Raw genomic sequence first — 20574 nt, forward strand, 5'->3', positions numbered from 1 at the left:
TACTTCTGAAAAGTTATTTTGAGGAAAGTATGTTTCTTTGAAATGTAGATTACATGATCAGTCTTCATGTCAGGATGAAGTTAAGTTCACTTTTCAACTTATAAGGAAGGTAAATGTGTGCAAAGGAAAATTTTGAAAAGTCAGGAACTATAATTCTAAAAAAAAAGAAAGCTAAGAGGTAACTTAATATAACTATATAGCACTCCTCTTAGAGAGGGGTTATTAGAACACATCTCTTTTACCTTAGCTCCAAATATTGAAGGAAAAAAAATGGCATCAAGCACAGGGCCAAGTGTTCCAACCAGGGTTTCACTGCTGAAGGCACAAGCCCTGAGAAGTATGGGAATAGGAGGGCATGGCTAATGGTCCACATTGATTATACATCTTTCATCTATACTTCTCATTTTACAGGGTGTGGAAACAGTTTTGAGCCCAAATTAAACAGTGGCTGAAGCAATTATGCACAGACTTTGGTAAACTTTCTTGTCCTAGTTCCCAGGCAGAATAGCTCCCCTCCTCTGTATATGCAACATCTTCACACATTGTACTGCAGCAGTTTGATTATGGGTCTACATCTTCCCCAACTTGGGAGCCCCTGGAGGACAAGGTCAGTCTAAAGTTTATCACTTTATCCCTCTTGTGTAGCACAGTGCCTGGCTCAGAGAAGCTGTTCAATAAATCTGTCAAAAACATGCAATCCTACCAAGACATTGTTGATAACACTAATTTTTATTTTTGAAAGATGCTTATCATTATGGGCATAGGAGGTTATAAGCATGAATGCCCCCTGAGCTGTACTAGTTAATAGGGTCAAAGTGTCCTGCCCTTTGGGAAGAAGCATGAGATTGCTGTATGCTGTACAGTACATATAAAGTAAGTAGTGGAAATTATTATAACTATTTTTAAAAGGATAAAGAAATTGCAGCAACCTTGGTATTTCTTCTCATTTTAGTAACCCCATTATGTTGCTATCCTGGGTAAGGTTCATAATAAATTTGTAACTATAATACTTTGGAGTTTAATTCATTTTAAAGAGTGACATAATGAGATTAAGGCATTTAACTGAGGTCGTGAAAGTTGGAATATTGAACTTTTAAAGGTTTTAATTAGTTTAACTTAAGTAAAACACTTGAGCCCTTCTTTAATACCTGAAGGCATGGCATAAGAAATGAAGCCTATTGAACAGTTCAAAAGAACTAAGTTACAGCAAATCATTCTTATTATAGAAATGATCATGCTTCTCGTTATTTCTTCTCCAGTACCCAGGTACTAAAATGATTTCTTCATCCTATTCAATTGCCCTGACTTAGGTGGTATGAGATACGGAAGGGGGCTGAGGAGAAAGCAATTAGCAAGTTGGTAAATGGTTCATTGCAGTTAATAATGGTTATCTTCGACTGAGATCCTAAACTGTGCTTTTTTTTTTTTTAATGTATGTCTGGAAAATTAGAAGATATGTGTTTGGGTTTGATGGTACACAAAGAGGTCCCTGAGGGAACCAAGAGTCTAGCGGTGTCAGACTTACAGCCAAATTCGTGTTAACTCCATGTGTGCGGTAGAGAGGGTCTGGAACATTTGTTGGGGGAGGGAAGCCACATGGATTCTGTTATCATTAAGAACCTAGGAGCCTTCCTAGAAGGAAGGCCTCTAAGGAAAGAGATTTTAAGGCTTAAAGTACAAAGTCAGGATTGGGAAAGTATATCATCCTGTCAGTCCAATTATTTCTCCATTTCCATGGTCACAGGCAGAGTCTTGGGGAGAAGGGGATGAGAGACAGAGAAAGAGTCAGTGGTATGCTGGTAAATGGCTCTCTAAGGCAAAAAAATATGTCCTGAATTACAGCATTTGCTGATTTCCATGGTGTGAAAACTCCCACCATGGCTGATTTCAAACTTTCAGCTGGCAAGCCAGCTCTGGTCATACCACACAACTAAAAAGAGCTGAAATTAAATACCTAGGACTTAAAAAGAAGGAGCTGCTTTCACTAAAATATATTTATCAACCAGCACTGCTCTCAGGCTTGTATATCAGAGTATAACACAGGAAGGGGAAAGGCGTTTCAAGGGTACTTTCTCTCCTGGGGTAAGAAATGAAGCAGCTGAACGGCCAGATCATGGTCGCAGCTCAAGCTCATGGGGTCTTGGCGAACATTAGATGTACTCTGGCCATTGGGAGTCCTTGCCTCCAGAGCCAAATTAGAAATAGAAGAAAACGGTACCCAAAAGAAGATAAAGGACACTCTATACAGGACATGTAAACCACCCCTAGGAGATTTCTAAAAATGCTAAGGAGATGCTTTGATGCAGACTGGAGTTACCCCATCAGCAGGGTTGGGGGCCAGGGAATGGGATCAGATCCACAGCAAAACTGCTCTATCTCCAAACTGAGTTGGCAGTTATCAATACTGAGATAATTCCGAGTGGCCTCAAGGTGAGGATAAATAACTATTCACAGGAAATTTATTTAAACAAAGTTAATTCTGAAATGATCAAATCACTTCCTAAATATCTCTGACTACAACAGTCCGAGAAAAGCAAAACCCACTAATGGATACTAAATATTAGTCGGTTTTTGTGATCACCAAATTACCCAATAAGCAAATGCTCAGGACTTCCCTGGTGGCACAGTGGTTAAGAATCCGCCTGCCAATGCAGGGGACATGGGTTCGAGCCCTGGTCTGGGAAGATCCCACATGCCACAGAGCAACTAAGCCCGTGCGCCACAACTACTGAGCCTGCACTCTGGAGCCTGCGAGCCACAACTACTGAGCCCAAGTGCCACAACTACTGAAGCCTGCACACCTAGAGCCCGCGCTCCGCAACAAAGCGAAGCCACCCTAATGAGAAGCCCACGCACCGCAAGGAAGAGTAGCCTCCACTCACCGCAGCTAGAGAAAGCCTGCGGGCAACAACAAAGACCCAACACGGCCAAAAATAAATAAATAAATAAAATAAATTTTTTAAAAATTTAAAAAATAAAAAACTACTTAAAAAAATAAAATAAGCAAATGCTCAGGTATCGTGTACGAGTCAAATGCCACCCAGTCAGTGAGACAGAGTTGTTTTTCTGATGGTGGCAATCCAGGTCCTGATTCTCATGCTGAATCTTTGATGAACGACAGATTTATAAGCTGTTCAGGATTTAGAATGCAAACAGAGGTCAAGGTAAATTAACTCAGCCATGACTGAATCCCTGACCTTGCTGTCATGAGCCCCAGCTTTAATCAAATGAACTAACTAGCCTAGACAGGGGATAATAAACCTACATGATAAAATTCTTAGCCAGGGAATCATAAAACAATCTTCATTTATCTTGACAGATGCAGCTGAGATGTAAATGTGAAAACACGTATTAAAAAGATTTTTAGTTGGACCAGAATTTCACCAAAGAACCAATATTTAAAATAAATAAGTTTTCTCCTAAAGTACAATTAAAACAGATAATATAGCTCTGCATTACCTTGCTCTCCTGGTATTCATTGGGTGGCAATGAAATGTTACTGACAGAATCATTTTAGCTGCAGCATGTCATGGCTAGTTTTACTTATTAGCAATTCATGTGGATATATATCCCCATAGAATATTAATGTAAAGGTTATATTTAGTTATGCTCTTGTGATTTAATCAGATTGTACAAGTTAAGATTAGTTTCCTTTTGGGTCATTCTATTGGCTAGCATAAAAACTAAGCATCAGTAAATTAGAGTGCTATGAGATACATAACATTTTCTCCCAAAACAATTTAAATAATTAATCAATTTTTCAGCAACTAACCTGCAGTGGTTTCTTTATTTAGATAAAGAGTTTTAAATGATAGATTTATGTCAGTCTATAGCTATTACTGACAGAGCTACTTCTAACTACAAGGCTAAAATAAGAAATGTACTATTATATTTTCAAATCACATATATAGACTGAAGATGGAACTGTCAAAAAAATTAGAAAACTCCATTAATTGTGGGCTCATTACATTTTTTGTAAACTACAATCAGTGGTCTTTTTAAACCAAGAGCTTCTGATTTTGCTACAGTAATATATACCTGTTAGTAAAAGAATATGTGCTTAAATGTGAGCATGCTTGCTTTCCCTAAAGAGCCTTGATCTCACTAAGTACAGAAATAGCTCAGTGAATAAACTGGATGGGTTCATGTATTATTGTAAGGTTTTTAAAAAAAATTTTTTTTTTTTTTTTACTATTTTTTGCTTTCCAGTTGTCCCTGGGATATATTAAAACAAATGCTCTGAATCAGAGGAAGGCTGGCCTACTTGCAGAACTCCCTCCTGCCCCTATGCCTGGTGATTAAAAGAAACATTTGATTGATGGGCTTCAGCTCATTACAAATGTGTTGTCAAGTCATCTAGGGCTTTCAGGTTGAAATTCAGAAGAGATAATAAAACAGAAGGAAGGAATTTTAAAAATCCCTGTTTACAGGCATCAAATTAAAATGAAAAATCCTGTCATGTCGTATAGAGTTTAAAAGTGTCATTTGTGTTCTGACTTCCTGGAGGTGCCAGGCCAGATCACTGGACTTGTGTGCTACAACCCTGACAGAGGGCAGGGGGGTGTCCGGAGAGGGTACTGTAGGAGGAGTTCAAAACCTTGTGTGAACAATCGCTTCAGAATTCAAAGCTGAATTCTCAAAGGGAGAAAGGGGCGGAATGTCTTTCATACTGGTTTCATCCGAATGTAAACGGGATGTTGTCTGGCACCGTACGAGAGATGCTGTGAAGGAGTGACTGTAGCAGATTTACGGCTGGATGTGATCAAACCTATGACTTGTGGCTCATGGAAGACAACTCATCAAAGTTTCCTTAAGGGGGTTGTAGAGCGAAGCCTACCAAGTTTTGTGTCTGGCATCCCTTGACCCTCTCCCACAGGGGGCCTACACACTCTTTTTTTGCCTCCAGTTTTCATAAAAGTAGGAATTCTAGGCTATCAGACCCAGCCAGTGGTTACTTAGAGGAAGAAATTGTAAAGCAGGTGAAATGTTTCTGCATCCCCCTACAAGCTCATCCACAGCCTGTTCTTCCTCTGCCTCTTCCCTCCTCACCATCTCTTTCCAAAAAAGATACCCTTATCTTTTCCCATTTCCAGTGGTTCTCAGCTCTGGATGCTCTTTAGAACTGATCTGTTTGGTCTGTTTTTTTAAAAATACAGATGTCTGGGCCCTACCTCAGAACAATTGATTCAGAATCTCAGGAGGTGGTACCTGAGCATTTAATAGCATTGACTTGTTAAGTATAAGCACTTAAAACATGCAAATTTTGTAACGCTGTTGCAACATTTCCAAACAGGACATTCAGATAGCAAACTAGCAAATGAAGAAGTCCATACCATGGACTCAACACTAAAAAGGAACGAACTATTTACACGAACTATTTACATATGCGCCAACTTGGATGGATCTCAAGGGCATTATGCTAAGTGAAAAAAAAGCCAATATGAAAAGGTTGCATTTTGTGTGATTTCATTATATAACATTCTCAAAATGATAAAATTACAGAGTAGAGAACAGATTAATGACTTCCAGGGGTTGGGGCTGGAGACAGAGAGGGGGATAAGTATGACTATAAAGGGGTAGTGATGGAATAGTTCTGCATCCTGATTGCAGTAGTGGGTACCTGAACCCACACAAGGGATTAAAATGACAGAGAATTATACACACCCAATGTCCTGATATCAGTTTCCCAGTTTTGATATTGTACTCTAGCTATATAAAATGTAAACGCTGGAGGAAATGATAAAGGATGCACAAGGACCTCTTGTACTAGCTTTAAACTTACTGTGAATCTATAATTATTTTAAATAAAAAGGTTTCTTTGCTTGTTAAATACAAGCGTTTAAAATGTGAAATGTTTGTATTCCATTAGGACATTTCCAAGTTTTTCATATGCTAGAATCCTCTAAAGCTGGAACTGGTCTGGGCCTCTCTGACCTCTGACCTCTGGGAGATGAGAGAAGTAAAAGCACAAGCCAGACTGACCCTAACATCCTCATGGGATACCTAGTTGGGAACATCCAGGGGAATGCTGCCTTAGGTTCCCAGAACCCGGGGTGGGATCTGCAGACAGCGGGACCTGATGGGCGAGACTCTACATGACCCACACCAGTACCACTTCATCACACACGCACATGCGTGCGCGCACATACACACACACACACACACACAAACACACGCTTATGCTTCTTCGTGGCTGCTACCATGGCCCTCACAGTTGTCTCTGCCACCTTTGCATCTGCATCATTGGTTGCCAATCTCTAATCTATACAAACACTCTTGCGGGGTCGCTTTACCTGTCTTGGCCTCCCTCTCTGGGAGATGCTTCCACAGGAGGCAAAACCTGGAGATTTTCCAAACCAGGGGATAGTCTTGTTTTGCTTCCTGTTACATAACTGAGGTTTGGAAAGCGCTGAAGGAAGGAGAGGAGACCACTATGCCATAAGCATCTTACCCCAACTTTCCCTTAATAACTCCGCTTCCTGTTTACCACCTTTCTTATTTTCTTTATTCCTTCCATCCTACATCTATGAATAAAAGAGGACTAGGAAAGTTTTTTTACAAGTCTTTGAACAAGAAACCTTACTACCTCCATAAATCCATGTTTATACATGGGAGTTATTTTGAGTTACAAATAGTCTGAAATGATTGTAACTTCCTTCTTTACCTAGTACTTACTGTAAAATACACCCTCAATGAGATCTCCCTTGTGGTTTAGAGTGTGCATACATCTCGTTTTCATGAACATCTATTATTAGGATATTTTTTCCAAGAGTGCTGAATCAAATTCTTCCAAAGAACTAGCTAACTTTTTTATTTTTTACATGTTATTTCATCATCCCAGTTGTAACCTGAGGTCTGATCATTTTTCTTCTACCATAAAAAGATAATAATAATCAAAATAGTGTATTATCCTGGGTTGATTTGCAAGCAGAGCCTGTGACAAAGGCTTGTATGCAGATAGTTTATTATGGAAGTGATTCCAGGGAGCAGGAGTGAGGGGCAAGGGGCTTAAACCAGGGAACATGGGAAAGACAGGACAAGAGCCCATTAAATTGGCCACTGTTACAGAGGAGTGGTACTCTATTCCTCTGGGACTTTCATAGGAGCCTTATGAAATGTGTCAGAACTGTGTTGCAGAAGATGAAAGGGGAAGCACTTATCCATGGAGTCCTGTGCCCCGTTGTCTATGATGGGGACATGGGCTGTACATGTCTGAGTGCCAAACAGGCACAGGTATCAGAGAAGCCCAGGGCAAGGATCAAGAGATAAAAGATCTAGAGCCCCAAAGTGAGCCTCTGTTAGGCAGTGGGAACCGAGCCGAGCTCAGTTATTGCCCAAGGACTGGGAATAGAACCAGGTGGATTTGAAGGGGAACTCAAGATGTGTGTGACACAATTACCAACCTTAGAACTTCTATAACCTGATATGGAGTAACTAACTGCCCAATGGAATCACTGTATTTCTTTCTATTAACTCCACCGGTGATATTTTAATATCTCCTTACTGATTTTGTATCTTCAGTTTGTCTCTGAAGATTTAAGAGGGAAAATAAATTTTAATGCTTGGGATAACAGCCCAAGTGTGTTATATTGGATTGCCAAGCTGCATTTTAAGGGGGAAATATTAAAATAAAATGTGAAAGAATTACAAATGAGAGAAATTCACACTTGAGCTGTTTTTACATCTGTGTTTTGATAAATTCATAGGCTCTGGAGCCGCTTTATATAAGGTTTTATTTATGAGAAATAAGTGGGGGAAGCAGAAGCTTCTCAAGAATGACTGAATACTATTTCAGGTAAATTTTATATATTCCAATAATCACAGTTATAGAAGCATAATTAACCCTTAATTTATAGAATTTATATAAAGACTACATTAATTAGATCATTAATAGACTGATTAATTATAGCATATTAAATACTCTCCTAATAATAGCCAGCTTATTGAGTACTTACTAAGTCTCAGGAATTGTTCTAAGATACATTAATTCATCTGATCCTCACAATGCCTCTTGAGTAGGTACTACAGATCTCTCATTTTAAAGTTGATGAAACTGAGACACAAAGAGTTTAACTTACCCAAGGTCACATGGCCAGTAAGTGGAGCAAAAAATACTAGTGTAGTGTAGTTAATATCTTCATTTTTTTCAAAAAAAGTCTATGACAGGTTAGAATAGATGAATGTAGGGGCCACGTGGTCAAAATAAAGTCTGGACTCTCTCTCTGCAATGATTAAGGTAATCCAAATGATAATATGTCAGTAAAGTCATCATCCATTTCATTGCAGGACACAGGCAACTTTGCCAAATCTATATTTTGCTTGCAAATGTTCATCCCAATATAGGAGATAGAAAAATAATGTATTAGGATAAAGAATGGAGAAAAAGTGAGGGAATAGCCAGGCACACTGGTATTCTTTCGATACACTCACAAACCAGTTCTACGAAGTAGAAAAATTAAGGCATCATTCAGCAGTTTAGGGTTTCAGTTATAACAATTAGTTGTTAACTGATTAGCAATATAATAGAATTTGCTACACTAGTTTGCATTTGTAGATGCTGCTAAGAGTTTTTCAAAGGGACAGCTGTGTTTCCATATGATAGGCCCTGATCATATCCGGGTGCTTTCCCATATAAGGTCATTTCCTGCTCTGATAAAGTTCAGGATATCAGTCACTAGCTAGTTTATAAAATGATTCACTTGTTGTGCTTAATTAAATTATTCAAAGAGTTTCTGTGGAAGTACAGAGAAGTCTTGTATTTCTTGTCCCTTTTCTCCATGACTTCTAACTACTTACAAATGTCTGAATGGTCTGCTTTTGATATAGATACACACCTTCGGATAAGCTCAGGTAAGAATTCCTTTTCTCTAATTTGAAAAGATACATGCACCCCAATGTTCATAGAAGCACTATTTACAACAGCCGAGATATGGAAACAACCTAAATGTCCATCGACAGATCAATGGATAAAGAAGATGTGGTATATATATCTATACAATGGAACATTACTCAATCATAAAACAGAATGAAATAATGCCATTCGCAGCAACATGGATGGACAAAGAAAATATCATACTAAGGGAAGTAAGTCAGACAGAGAAGGACACACATCATATGATATCACTTATATGTGGAATCTAACAAAAAATGATACAAATAAACTTATTTACAAAACAGAAATAGACTCACAGACATAGAAAACAAACTTATGGTTACCAAAGGGGAGGGGATAGCGGGGGCGGGGGAGACAAATTAGGAGTTTGGAATTAACATATACACACCACTATATATAAAAAAGGTAAACAATAAGGACCAACTGTATAGCACAGGGACCCATATTCAATATCTTGTAATAACCTATAATGGAAAAGAATCTGAAAAAGAATATATATATACATATATATATATATATGTATAATTGAATCACTTTGCTTACCCCCAAACTAACACAACATTGGAAATTAACTATACTTCAAGAAAAACAAACAAAGAACAGGTGTTTTCCATGGGCTAAAATGGAAAGGGCAAATTTCTGAAATCCTATTGAAAAGGTGCAATCTTCAATATGCTCTACAATCTGCATGAAATTCACCATGCTGGAATGGAAGAGTGATTAGGTCTGGTTTGAAATTCCTCATCAAATTCACGAAGTTTTACTTTAAACCCATTTGGGTGGAAGAAGTAATGTCCTTACAACGCCTTCCCCCACTTCTCTGCTTCACCTTACTCCTCCCTAACTCCCAGCGCTCAGTCTGTACTCACTCAGCTTCCTCCTCGTCATGCACCTCACGCTGTGCCTGGCACACAGAGGAAACCGCTGCTTCCAGCGCCGACATTCCACCCTTCTAATATGATCCCACAAATATTTATCAAGAAGTGCCTGGTCCACCACAGGCAGTGCTCTTTCTTAGCACTGAGGATGCATCACTGAACACAAGAGACTACACACACACACACACACACACACACACACACACACCCACACCCAAAAAAAGATTAAAAGTTTAAACTAAATGCTAAATATTGGGAAGAGAAAATTTTTTGAGAAAAATCCAGTACCGAAAGAAGAAATAATATTCTTTGAAAGTGGAGAGAGTATCCTAGATTATTTTATTAGATCATGAAAACTTCAAGATCTTTAAATTTCAAAAGCTTAAAAAGCAACACAATAACATGGTTTAGAACAGTATCTCAGTTTAGTTTTACCCTGCATTTCTTTTACTTTGGGTAAGATTAAGAAATCTTTTACTATATTGAAAAGTCATATTTCCCTAGGATGAACTAGCATCTCATTTTCTTTTGCCCTATTGTCTAATGGGCAAATTTTTTATTGGTTTGTATGAGTTAAAAATATTTTTCCAGTTTGATTATCTTGTGACTTCACTTATCATGATTTTGTGCTTCGCAGGTATTATTTATTTTTATGTAATCACATTTGTCCCTTTATTGTTTAATGGTTTCAAGGATTTGTGATATAGGAAAAGGGCCTTTCCCCTCTAAGGTTATAAAAGAATTCTCCATGGCCTCTTCTAGTTCTATTATAGTTCCATTTTTTAAAAAACTATATTTAAATCTTTAATATATTTTAAATTTACCTTGGGGAGGAGTGTGAGGTATAGATTAAACTTTTTCTTCCAACTGGCTATTTAGATAGATACTTTGGCTATTTAAATAGATACTTTGTATGTTAAGGAAATATCTATTTGTTCCTTTTTAAATATGAATCAAGAATAAATGTCAATTTTTTTTTTAGGTTTTTTTAAATTGAAGTATAGTTAATTTACAATGTTGTGTAAATTTCTGGAGACATATAGGTTCTTGATCTTTTAGCACACATAAATATGGCCACATTTTTCTCCTTAATCTTCTAATATGGTGAGTTCTATTAAGATTTTCTAATATTGAATTTACAGAACTGATCTTTACATTCCTAGAATAATCCCATTTGATCAATGTGCACTGTCTCTTAACAGGCTGCCAGATTCTGTTGGTTAATTTGGGATTTTTGTATCACTAAACATAAATGAATTGGTCTGTAATTTCCTTATTACTGCATTCTTTGTCAGATTTTGCTCTTGAGAAATTTAGGAAATGTTAAGTGTTCAATAAATGCAGTATCATTGTGATACATGTCCATAGTTTAAGACAGCAACCAGTAAGCGTCTTGGGTTTTTACTGCATTTCTTTATCCAAAAGAAGATTTTGTTAAATAAGCCATACGAGACATATATACACTAATTTGTATAAAATAGATAACTAATAAGAACCTGCTATATAAAAAAAATTAAAATTCAAAAAAATAAAGACATATGAGAATATATGAGACAGTTTTTACTCCTTCCAAATTTTGTAGGGAATATGCTTGAGATAACTCAGTAAAAGATTCAAACAACATCAGTCAATCACTGCTTCCTGGATATAATTCTCATTAATTTTTCCCAGAACATTCATATTTTGTTGGGTGTTTGCATTATTATCTTTCAGTTATGGAGAAAACTACAGATGTACTTCCTCTCACTATGAATTCTTCAGAGAAGCAAGAGACTGTATGTATTTTTGGAACTGGAGATTTTGGACAATCACTGGGACTTGAAATGCTCCAATGTGGTTATTCTATTGTTTTTGGAAGTCGAAACCCCCGGATGTCCAGTCTGCTGCCCAACGGTGCAGAGGTCCTGAGCTACTCAGAAGCGGCCCAGAAATCTGACATTATAATCATAGCAATCCACAGGGAACATTACGATTTTCTCACAGAGTTAACTGAGGTTCTCAATGGGAAAATACTGGTCGACGTCAGCAACAACCTCAAAATCAAGCAGTATCCGGAATCGAACGCAGAGTACCTTGCTCAGTTGGTGCCGGGAGCCCACGTGGTAAAAGCATTTAACACCATCTCAGCCTGGGCTCTCCAGTCAAGGGCACTGGATGCAAGTCGGCAGGTAAGATTAAATGATAAATTTACACTCCATCTTTAAAAATTGAATGTTTTAATATGTGCTTACCTCAAAGATTCCAAAACATAATTCCAAAAGAAAACATTTCATTCTGCTACTATGTGCCATGAATAACTTTCTTGGGCTTGACCAAGTAGGGTAACCAATTGTAGCGATTTATTTAGCACTGTCTACACCCTCAGCTTTTAGCTTGATGGAACCCAATGGTGTCAGTCTCTGGAGCCCTCTTGTCAGTACTAGAAAATAACACTGCTAAATTGTTGGTGGGTATCCCTTCCACTCCCATTACCTTGTATGAAATGGGTTCCATCTGTTCATTGAGATTAAAAGCAATCCCTAAGTGATACGGCACCCATGAATACAGAAGAGAGACCAAACTGTTTGCATTGTGGAGAACCAAGTCTTATCATATCAGTGTGATATGCTTACAGCCACGCTCAACTTAAAACCCTGGTACTTAACTATCCAACACACATGTGCAAGTCTAAACCATCATCTTGTTAAATATGTCCTTTCTACAGCCTTGTTTGAAAAGCAGTTAACTACCATATGGCAATGTCTTGCACAGTGCTTATACAGACTTTCAAAATAATTACTAAAGAAAGAATAAATACAAAATGAATTATTTTAACCCAGGTGTTTGTCTGCGGAAATGACAGCAAAGCCAAGCAAAGAGTGATGGATATTGTTCGTAGTCTTGGACTTACTCCATTGGATAAAGGATCTCTCATGGCAGCCATTGAAATTGAAAACTACCCACTGCAACTATTTACAATGTGGAAGTTCCCCTTCTATTTGTCTACTGTTCTGTGTGTATTCTTCTTTTTCTACTGTGTAATAAGAGAAGTAATCTACCCTTATGTTTATGAAAAAAAAGATAGGACATTCCGCCTGGCTATTTCTATTCCAAATCGTGTCTTTCCAATAGCAGCACTTACACTGCTGGCCTTGGTTTACCTCCCTGGTGTTATTGCGGCCATCCTGCAGCTGTACCGAGGTACAAAATACCGCCGATTCCCAGACTGGCTTGACCACTGGATGCTTTGCAGAAAGCAGCTTGGCTTGATAGCACTGGGATTTGCCTTCCTTCATGTCCTCTACACACTTGTGATCCCTATTCGTTATTATGTACGATGGACATGGACCAACAGAACCATTGCCCAGGTAAATCGCTACTCATTTGTATTCTCCTATTCTTTAAATCAAAGAGCAATCCTGCTACATCATATTCCACTTCACAGTTATAGAAAATCACTCTTCTAAGCATCTTTATTTTTTAAAGTAGCTGTAATTAGACACCTCATGTTTGTTTTGGGTGGTTTGTTGTTTTGTTTTGTTTTGTTTTTTACTGAATCTGGTTGAAATCTCATACAACTCTTGAGAATGAAAGGTAGATTCCCAGGTCCACTTGGGTCCATATCTGTATTCCCAGGACTCACTGAGATACTGACAAACTAACAGATTTGGAGGCTCAGGAAAACCTAATGAACCTACTTGAGTTACTTCAATAATTGGAAGCCAAGGTGTTTTCAAGTTTCTATTTTTATGCATGCTACTTCCTTTTGGAAGTCAAAACCAACCACCTTATAAGTGAGGGGGCTGTCCAAACACGTGTCATAGGAATGTAAACAAATTCACAAAAGGGTGCTTATAACTCCATTAATGTTTGACTTGTGGGATGCTGTCCTCAATAACTAGAAAACTAAACAATTCTGAGCAAATGTCAAATACTATATTCTGCATAGTCAAAATATTCAGAGAGAATCAGCTCAGGGAGTCTTAAAGCAGTCCCAGAGGAAGTTCTATACATCAGTTCTAGTTTGGAAATAATTGATTTTGATCAGTCTTACTGCAGTCTCAAAGTGCTGGGTCTGTGGATTTCTCTACATTATTTCCCTAACAAATACATGGGATGTCCTTGGGTAAGAGTCATGTTACAGGGGCCAGATTTCTCTCAAGATGTGATGCAACAGACTTGATGCTATATTACAACATAAAAAAAAACATGAAAGAACTCAAACGTCGTGTGTGTGAATAATCAGCATATAAAGCAGGAAAATAGAACCCTGATGTAATCATTTGAGAACATCAATTTTTGCTTGGGGAACTAGAAGCCATATGGTAAAGAAGGTTTAAGTAAATGTTTATTTTGTTTTAGGATTTATAGGGTCAATTAAAACTCTCTATACAACTCCTGGAGTCAACTATATTATTAATAAAGTCCCAATAGAACCACTTTTTCTATCAAAAAATATAATATCTAAGTGTATTTTTCTAAGTGTAATTATTTTCAGTGATTGTTAAGAAATGTTATACAATTTTCCTTGAGCAAAGAAACCATGCAGAGGTATTTTTTCATACCCTTAAAAGTTTGGGCAGTTTGTAAAAAATGGAAGTTTTAAAAATTGCTTATAACTTTTCTTAGGCAATAGCCAAGAAAGAAAGTCCATTTAGTACCTCTACTGCCTGGCTCAGTGATTCATATGTCGCTATGGGAATGCTTGGATTTTTCCTGTTTGTACTCCTGGGAATCACTTCCTTGCCATCAGTTAGCAACATGGTCAACTGGAGAGAGTTCCGATTTGTCCAGGTAAAGGACTTCACGATTTAATCTACTTTACAGTGCAAAATGATTCTGGCTTTACAAATATTCTCATTTTTCTCTCATACCCTGCGTAAATTTTCATTTTACTCCATCACTTCCCTAGCGATCTCATAAAAATAGCAACTGAAACAAGTTCAAATTAGAAAATGCTAAACTCTGGTACCAAAAGGCAGATTCCATAATGGTTTAATTTCCTAGCAGGGCATCCCTTGCCAAGATTCTTGACCACTCCCAGAGCCACAGCTAAGAGTATAGCGTGAAAAGCACCAACTACTATTAAATTCTGTGTGTGGAGATGTACTAGGTGCAAGGTGGAGAGAAACCCAAACACAAAATTTCTTCTTCTGAAAACCAACTTTAGAATATGGACTTATTGATATGAAAAGGCATATAATGAAATGATCTTTAAAACCTTCAAAGCAAGATACGCTAGACTGTCATCACACCAGATTCAACGCTGGTCTGTAAGAGGGAAAATCGGTTTTTCCACACATCGACCACCAGATACCTCATTAAAAGCAGCTGGTAACTAATCTTACAGACCAGTGGTCTTCAAAGTGTGGTACCTGGACCAGCAGCGGCAGCGTCACCTGGGGTCATGTTAGATACAAATCCCCCGGTCCCACCCAGACCTGAATGAATCAGAAGCTCTGGAGGTATGGCCCAGCAGTTTGTTTTCACACGCCCTCTGGGTGATTCTGATGCATGTTCCTTGTGAACCAGTATAACAGAATAGACTGTTAGTAACTGAAATCAGATTTGAACTTTATAGAACAATTTGAATTTCAGAAGTCTTGCAGTTTCTCCCAGGGACCAAATGCAGTCAACATTTTCTCATGTTTACACCTTTATTCAAGACATTAAGACGGAAATAAACATTGAGCTTTGTATTTAGGCCAAAACAAACAACCGACCAAAAGTAAAGTTTGCTAATTGCTCTTTACTGTGACAGAATGTAGCTAGCATCTGCTCTTAGTCAGCAACATATACTAATGTGGTGCTTCTTGAGGACATACTGTATCTTACGCATCTCTGGCTTCCAGAAAAGGTGATTCCGGAAAGTTTTACCATTGAAGAAGAAGGTACATTATTTATTCTAACGCAAAAGAATTTACTCCTGGGAATCTTTCCTAACCTAATCTTTCCCAGTTAGGTTAAGATGAAACCACCATGTCATTTGCAAGCACAGTCTTTTTATTTATTTATTTATTTATTTATTTATTTATTTATTTATTTATTTACTTGGCTGCGTTTTCTTTCTTTTTTTTGGTCTTCATTGCTGTGTGCAGGCTTTCTCTAGTTGCGGCGAGCGGGGGCTACTCTTCGTTGCGGTGTGTGGGCTTCTCATTGTGGTGGCTTCTCTTGTTGCGGAGCACGGGCTCTAGGCGCGCGGGCTTCAGTAGTTGTGGCACATGGGCTCAGTAGTTGTGGCGCACGGGCTTAGTTGCTCCACGGCATGTGGGGTCTTTCCCGACTAGGGCTAGAACCCATGCCCCCTGCATTGGCAGGCAGATTCTTAACCACTGTGCCACCAGGGAAGCCCAGCACAGTCTTTTTTTAAATGATATACTGATCATCCTGAAGGAGAGTTAATGTTTTTTCAGTACTTAGCAGTGTTCTAAATATTACAGGTTTCAAAAGCTTGCGGCTTTGACAAATACCCTTCACTGGCTTACAGTGTAAACAGTGTTAATGTATATGTTTTTGATTCTTGCTTATAGTCCAAACTGGGTTATTTGACCCTGATCTTGTGCACAGCCCACACCTTGGTGTACGGCGGAAAGAGATTCCTCAGTCCTTCAAGCCTCGTCTGGTATCTTCCTTCAGCCTACGTGATAGCACTGATCATCCCTTGCACGGTGCTGGTGATCAAGTTCATCCTCATCCTGCCATGTATAGACAAGACCCTTACACGGATCCGCGAGGGCTGGGAAAGGAACCCGAAATTCTCAGAATCAGCACTGAATGGAAAAACAGATATTTAAAGCAAAGTTCAGTTCACCTGGACTTCTTAACTATGGTGTTGTATGTTTAGAGAATAATAATGGGTGCAGTGAAGAAAGCGTTTTTCTCCCACCACGGGCTGAAGCTTGTGAACAGAGAAAGAAATCATGCCTGACTTTGAGAAATGGACACCGTTTGATGTCAGGCCGGTGTTGAATCGGTGTTGGCCCCTGCCTCTCCTTTTGCTGGAGGTGGGGGTGGTGCTGAGATCGCGATTAGCTGTGTGGTTTCACACTAGGAAGCTTCTTTGTTGCGGGCAGCATGCATGACCTAATGTCTTGCAAAATCTAGGGGAAGTCCATGCACTTTCCTTCTCTGGATCAAGGGCAGAGAGGAGTGAAAGAGAAAACAGTAAGATGGTGGCCACTGATCAAGGCTTTATTAGATATGTCTGAAGAAGAGGGCTGAGGAAGTAAAAGGAATGAGATTTTTGGTTTGGTTTTTGGCAGTGCAAGTTATCATAAATATTGCCATGGTGAATTCTGTAGTTGCGTGTGCTCTTTGATTTTGTTACCAATATGGATATGTAGTGTGGGGAATTATTTTATAAAACAATAAAAATATCACAATTGATTGGAAGTAATCAAGGGTTGGATATATAAAAATCTATATCATAAGATATAGATCCTTCCTCTACAAAGGAATAGGTATAGGAAAGATTGAGTTAAAAATGAGGGATACCCACTTGGATTTTCTCAATGTACAATAAGCAGAGAAGAGCTGATAAAAGCCCTTGTGCAAAAAGTTCAAATAAACCAAAATTTAAATAAATTTTGTAAAGTTGCACTTTACAGGTATTGGTATTGTTCAGGTTTGGTATTGTTTAGGTTTTGTGGTATGCTTTGTAAATAATATATTCCAAATTTTGTTCAACATTAATCATCTATGAAATCCATTTCTAGTACAAAAAAGTAGCTTCTGTAGTTTGTCATAGTTTGTTGTCAATTTAAGCAGGGAAATTAAATGAATAATGAAAGTGTAAGTTGCACCGATGACCGATACATAGATGAGAGAGAATTATAGTGTCTTAGGGGAGAGAGGTGTGAGCAGTAGTTGTAATAGGAGACTTGGTTCTTTCTCAGATCCTTGCTGGAAGGCAGGATGGTTCTCTCTGCTTTTGTGTGCTGATGAGGCCATTTCCAAGACAACCTTCAGCAGGATTAGCCTTCCTGGCTCACACATGGAGCTGAGAGGAGCCTTACGTGTGACCTTCCCACACTGAAATAACCAAAAGGCTTCGGGTTTGACATTTTTCTGCCTGCTCCACAAAGGCCATTTCTTTTACTTTTTAATTTTATTATCATATATTCTATATGACCTTACATAAAATGATTAAAATATATTAAAACACCACCCACAATCCAGGATATTTTTTTATAAAACTTTTTGAAAATAGTTCTACCTATACTGTATATTCAATTTTGTACCCTTCCTTTTTCACTTAATATATCATGGCTTTGTCTGCTTACTTACACAGTATATGTATTGAATCAGTGGCTGCATAATATGACATCAAATACGCATTTATTTAACCACTGCCCTAATTCAACATTTAGGTTATATCCATTTTTTACTAAAACAACATTTCAGAGGATATCTTGGCACGTACAATTTTTCCATATTTTAAATTACTTCCTCAGAATACTTGCAAAGAATTGGTATTTAAAAGTAAAGAACTTTTAATAGCATTGGATACATAATTGCCAAATTATTTCTAAAGTCAATACCATTGGCACTGAATGAGGGTGCTGGTTTCATTATACCCTACCAGATTTTGTTTTTTATTTCTATTTGTGTTAATGAGAAGATACACAGAATATATACTCCATTACTTTATTCTTGATCCACCCAAGCAAGGAAACAAAAAAGCTTGTGACTTTGAGCAGAGCTGTGGTGTGTGGTGCTGACCCGAGAGCATCAGTGAGAAAGGCAGGGAAATTGTCACTACTCATCCCTCTATTTTATGCAAAACGGCCAAGTATTCTAGGGTTGGCAGCTGCTTTTTGGCTAGTTAGAATTGGTTGATTAAAGATTAAGTACTATCCAGGCTGATCTAAAAAAAGCCTTTGGGATTAACCATGCTCCTTTTTGGGTAAAAGAGTAAAGTTTTTACTGGCTACATGGTTCATTACTAAAAATAGAAAATGCCACTCTTAGGTTAAAAAAAAAAGCTTGCCTAGAGTAAAAAGGATTCTACTTTTATAACCTAGTGAAAATGCTCTACCTGAGTACTTCACAAAAGCCATCCAGGAAGCCAGACGTTACAGAGCGCCCCGGGTGTTTTGGTGTCACAGTGCATCGCTGGTCATGACCCTCAGCCTCATCCACAAGGGCTCCAAGCCCCACCAGCTGACCAGAGAAGCCAATTCCCTCCTTTCACCCCTCCCAATATCCCTCCCTTCCCAAACCATCAAACCAATGTGCCCATCCTAACACAGCTGACTCCCCCAGTTTACTTAAGGTGGAAAGAATGAGTTTGAAACAGATAGAAATAGGTGTGTTGGGTGAACTATATTCCTTTTAACTGTTCCAAACTATTCTTCTCCATTAAAAAGTGAGACTAAACTTCCTTACTGCTGGTATGTTTCCTGTATTCTAGAAAAATTTTTATGATAGCATATACCTTTTATTTTTTGTATGTTTTCCCCATGTTAAGGGATGACTCCTTCTGTAAAATCTTTCTAGTTTTGTAATCATTCTGGTTTTGACTCATCAGCATTCCAAAGAAAGTGATTGAAAGGTTTTGAATCACAGTAGCTCTAGCATCTGGAACTAAAAATAGTTCCTTTCAGAGATAAGGAAAAGGAGAGGCAGTACAGGGGTTGAAAAGCACTTAGCGGATTTGCAGCTTCATGTGACACGTGCTTGCACCCAGCGGGGTGATGCATTTCAACATCCTGCATGTTTCAGTTTTACCCTCAGAGAAGGGAAAGCATCAGCTGGCCAAACAGGGGTAGGGGTAGACTATCCCACACTGGACTTTTGTGGAAGAAAAAAAAGGCTTTCCTTCCTCCCTCCAGATGGATGCCATCCGGACAGGGCAAATGCCTTAATGGGTAGACTGATTTCAAGTTGGATTTCAACCTGTGGGACCCGACATGAAATGTCCTGGACAACTGAACAGCTGCAGCCCTGATGGGTGTTATCATTCTTTTGAAAACAAAATAAAAACAGATAAATAAAGAGAGGGCCGGCAACCTGCAGTAAGCTAGAAGCAGAGAGAACGAAGTCCCTATTCGAAAGCTACTTCAGTTAGAAATTGCGTTCAAGAGCTCTTCGTGCATTTATTGTTCAGGGATCACAGAAGAGCCATGATAACGATGAGTGTAAATATAATGAATTTGACCACTAGGAGCTCAAAAGGTTCTGGACCTCCTCCCCAAATCAAGGTGGAATGGCAGTCAAGGTGCTGCACACAGAGCTCTCAATTTCCATTCTCCATCAACACCACCATCATCCACACCACCGCCCGTTTGATACACACATACCAAAAATCTCCTTATACGATCCTCCTTCACTTTTCTACAGTGAGTTAAGATTACAATGTAGAAAAACCCTCTAGTCTTCCAAAGATTCATTCAGTAGAATTCAGGAGGAGAGAATAAGTCCCTCTTCTCTTCATTACCCTTCTGAAGCTCAAGGCAAAGCCCTGACCTCTCATAAGAGGAAGCAAGAAGATCCAGCTGAGGAAGGAGGAGGATCAAGGGTGCAGGGGAAAGCAGTGAGGGCTGGGGAAAGCAGTGAGGGCTGGGGAAGGCAGTGAGGGCTGGGGAAAGGGGAGCGTGGACGAGTAGGATCGTGCACCCAGGCCCTAGCCCAGCCAATTTCCTCCTTTCATCCCTCCCAATATCTCTCCCTCCCCAAACCATCAAACCAATTTGACCATCCAAACACAGCTGACTCCTTCAGTTTACATAAGGTTCTGTTTCCTGCTAGGAGGGAATCTTGGAAGGCTTTTAATGATGTTGATTGTATAATACTATGAGCAAACAATAAACACTTGACATGCAT

The 20574-nt window shown here is 38.7% G+C and overlaps 1 protein-coding gene and 1 long non-coding RNA gene across 3 annotated transcripts in view; one reads left to right on the plus strand and one right to left on the minus strand.

Annotated features, from left to right (window-relative positions):
- The window catches only part of STEAP4 (STEAP4 metalloreductase), a 33344-nt gene extending 14212 nt beyond the window's left edge, over positions 1-19132 (plus strand). Inside the window, exons 2-5 of one of the 2 annotated variants that reach the window (XM_082399025.1) lie at positions 11485-11939; positions 12591-13118; positions 14380-14544; positions 16281-19132. In XM_082399025.1, coding sequence (XP_082255151.1) covers positions 11487-11939; positions 12591-13118; positions 14380-14544; positions 16281-16544 — 1410 coding nt within the window. In that variant the 5' untranslated portion in view covers positions 11485-11486 and the 3' untranslated portion in view covers positions 16545-19132. The remainder of the gene's footprint in view (positions 1-11484; positions 11940-12590; positions 13119-14379; positions 14545-16280) is intronic. The other variant, XM_082399026.1, reaches the window with a different exon arrangement.
- The window catches only part of LOC309631770, a 210472-nt gene that overhangs the window by 154105 nt on the left and 35793 nt on the right, over positions 1-20574 (minus strand). The gene's annotated exons all lie outside the window — the stretch shown is intronic.

Source organism: Balaenoptera borealis (assembly GCF_965194805.1).
Source record: "Balaenoptera borealis genome assembly, chromosome: 7".
NCBI classification, from domain to species: domain Eukaryota; kingdom Metazoa; phylum Chordata; class Mammalia; order Artiodactyla; family Balaenopteridae; genus Balaenoptera; species Balaenoptera borealis.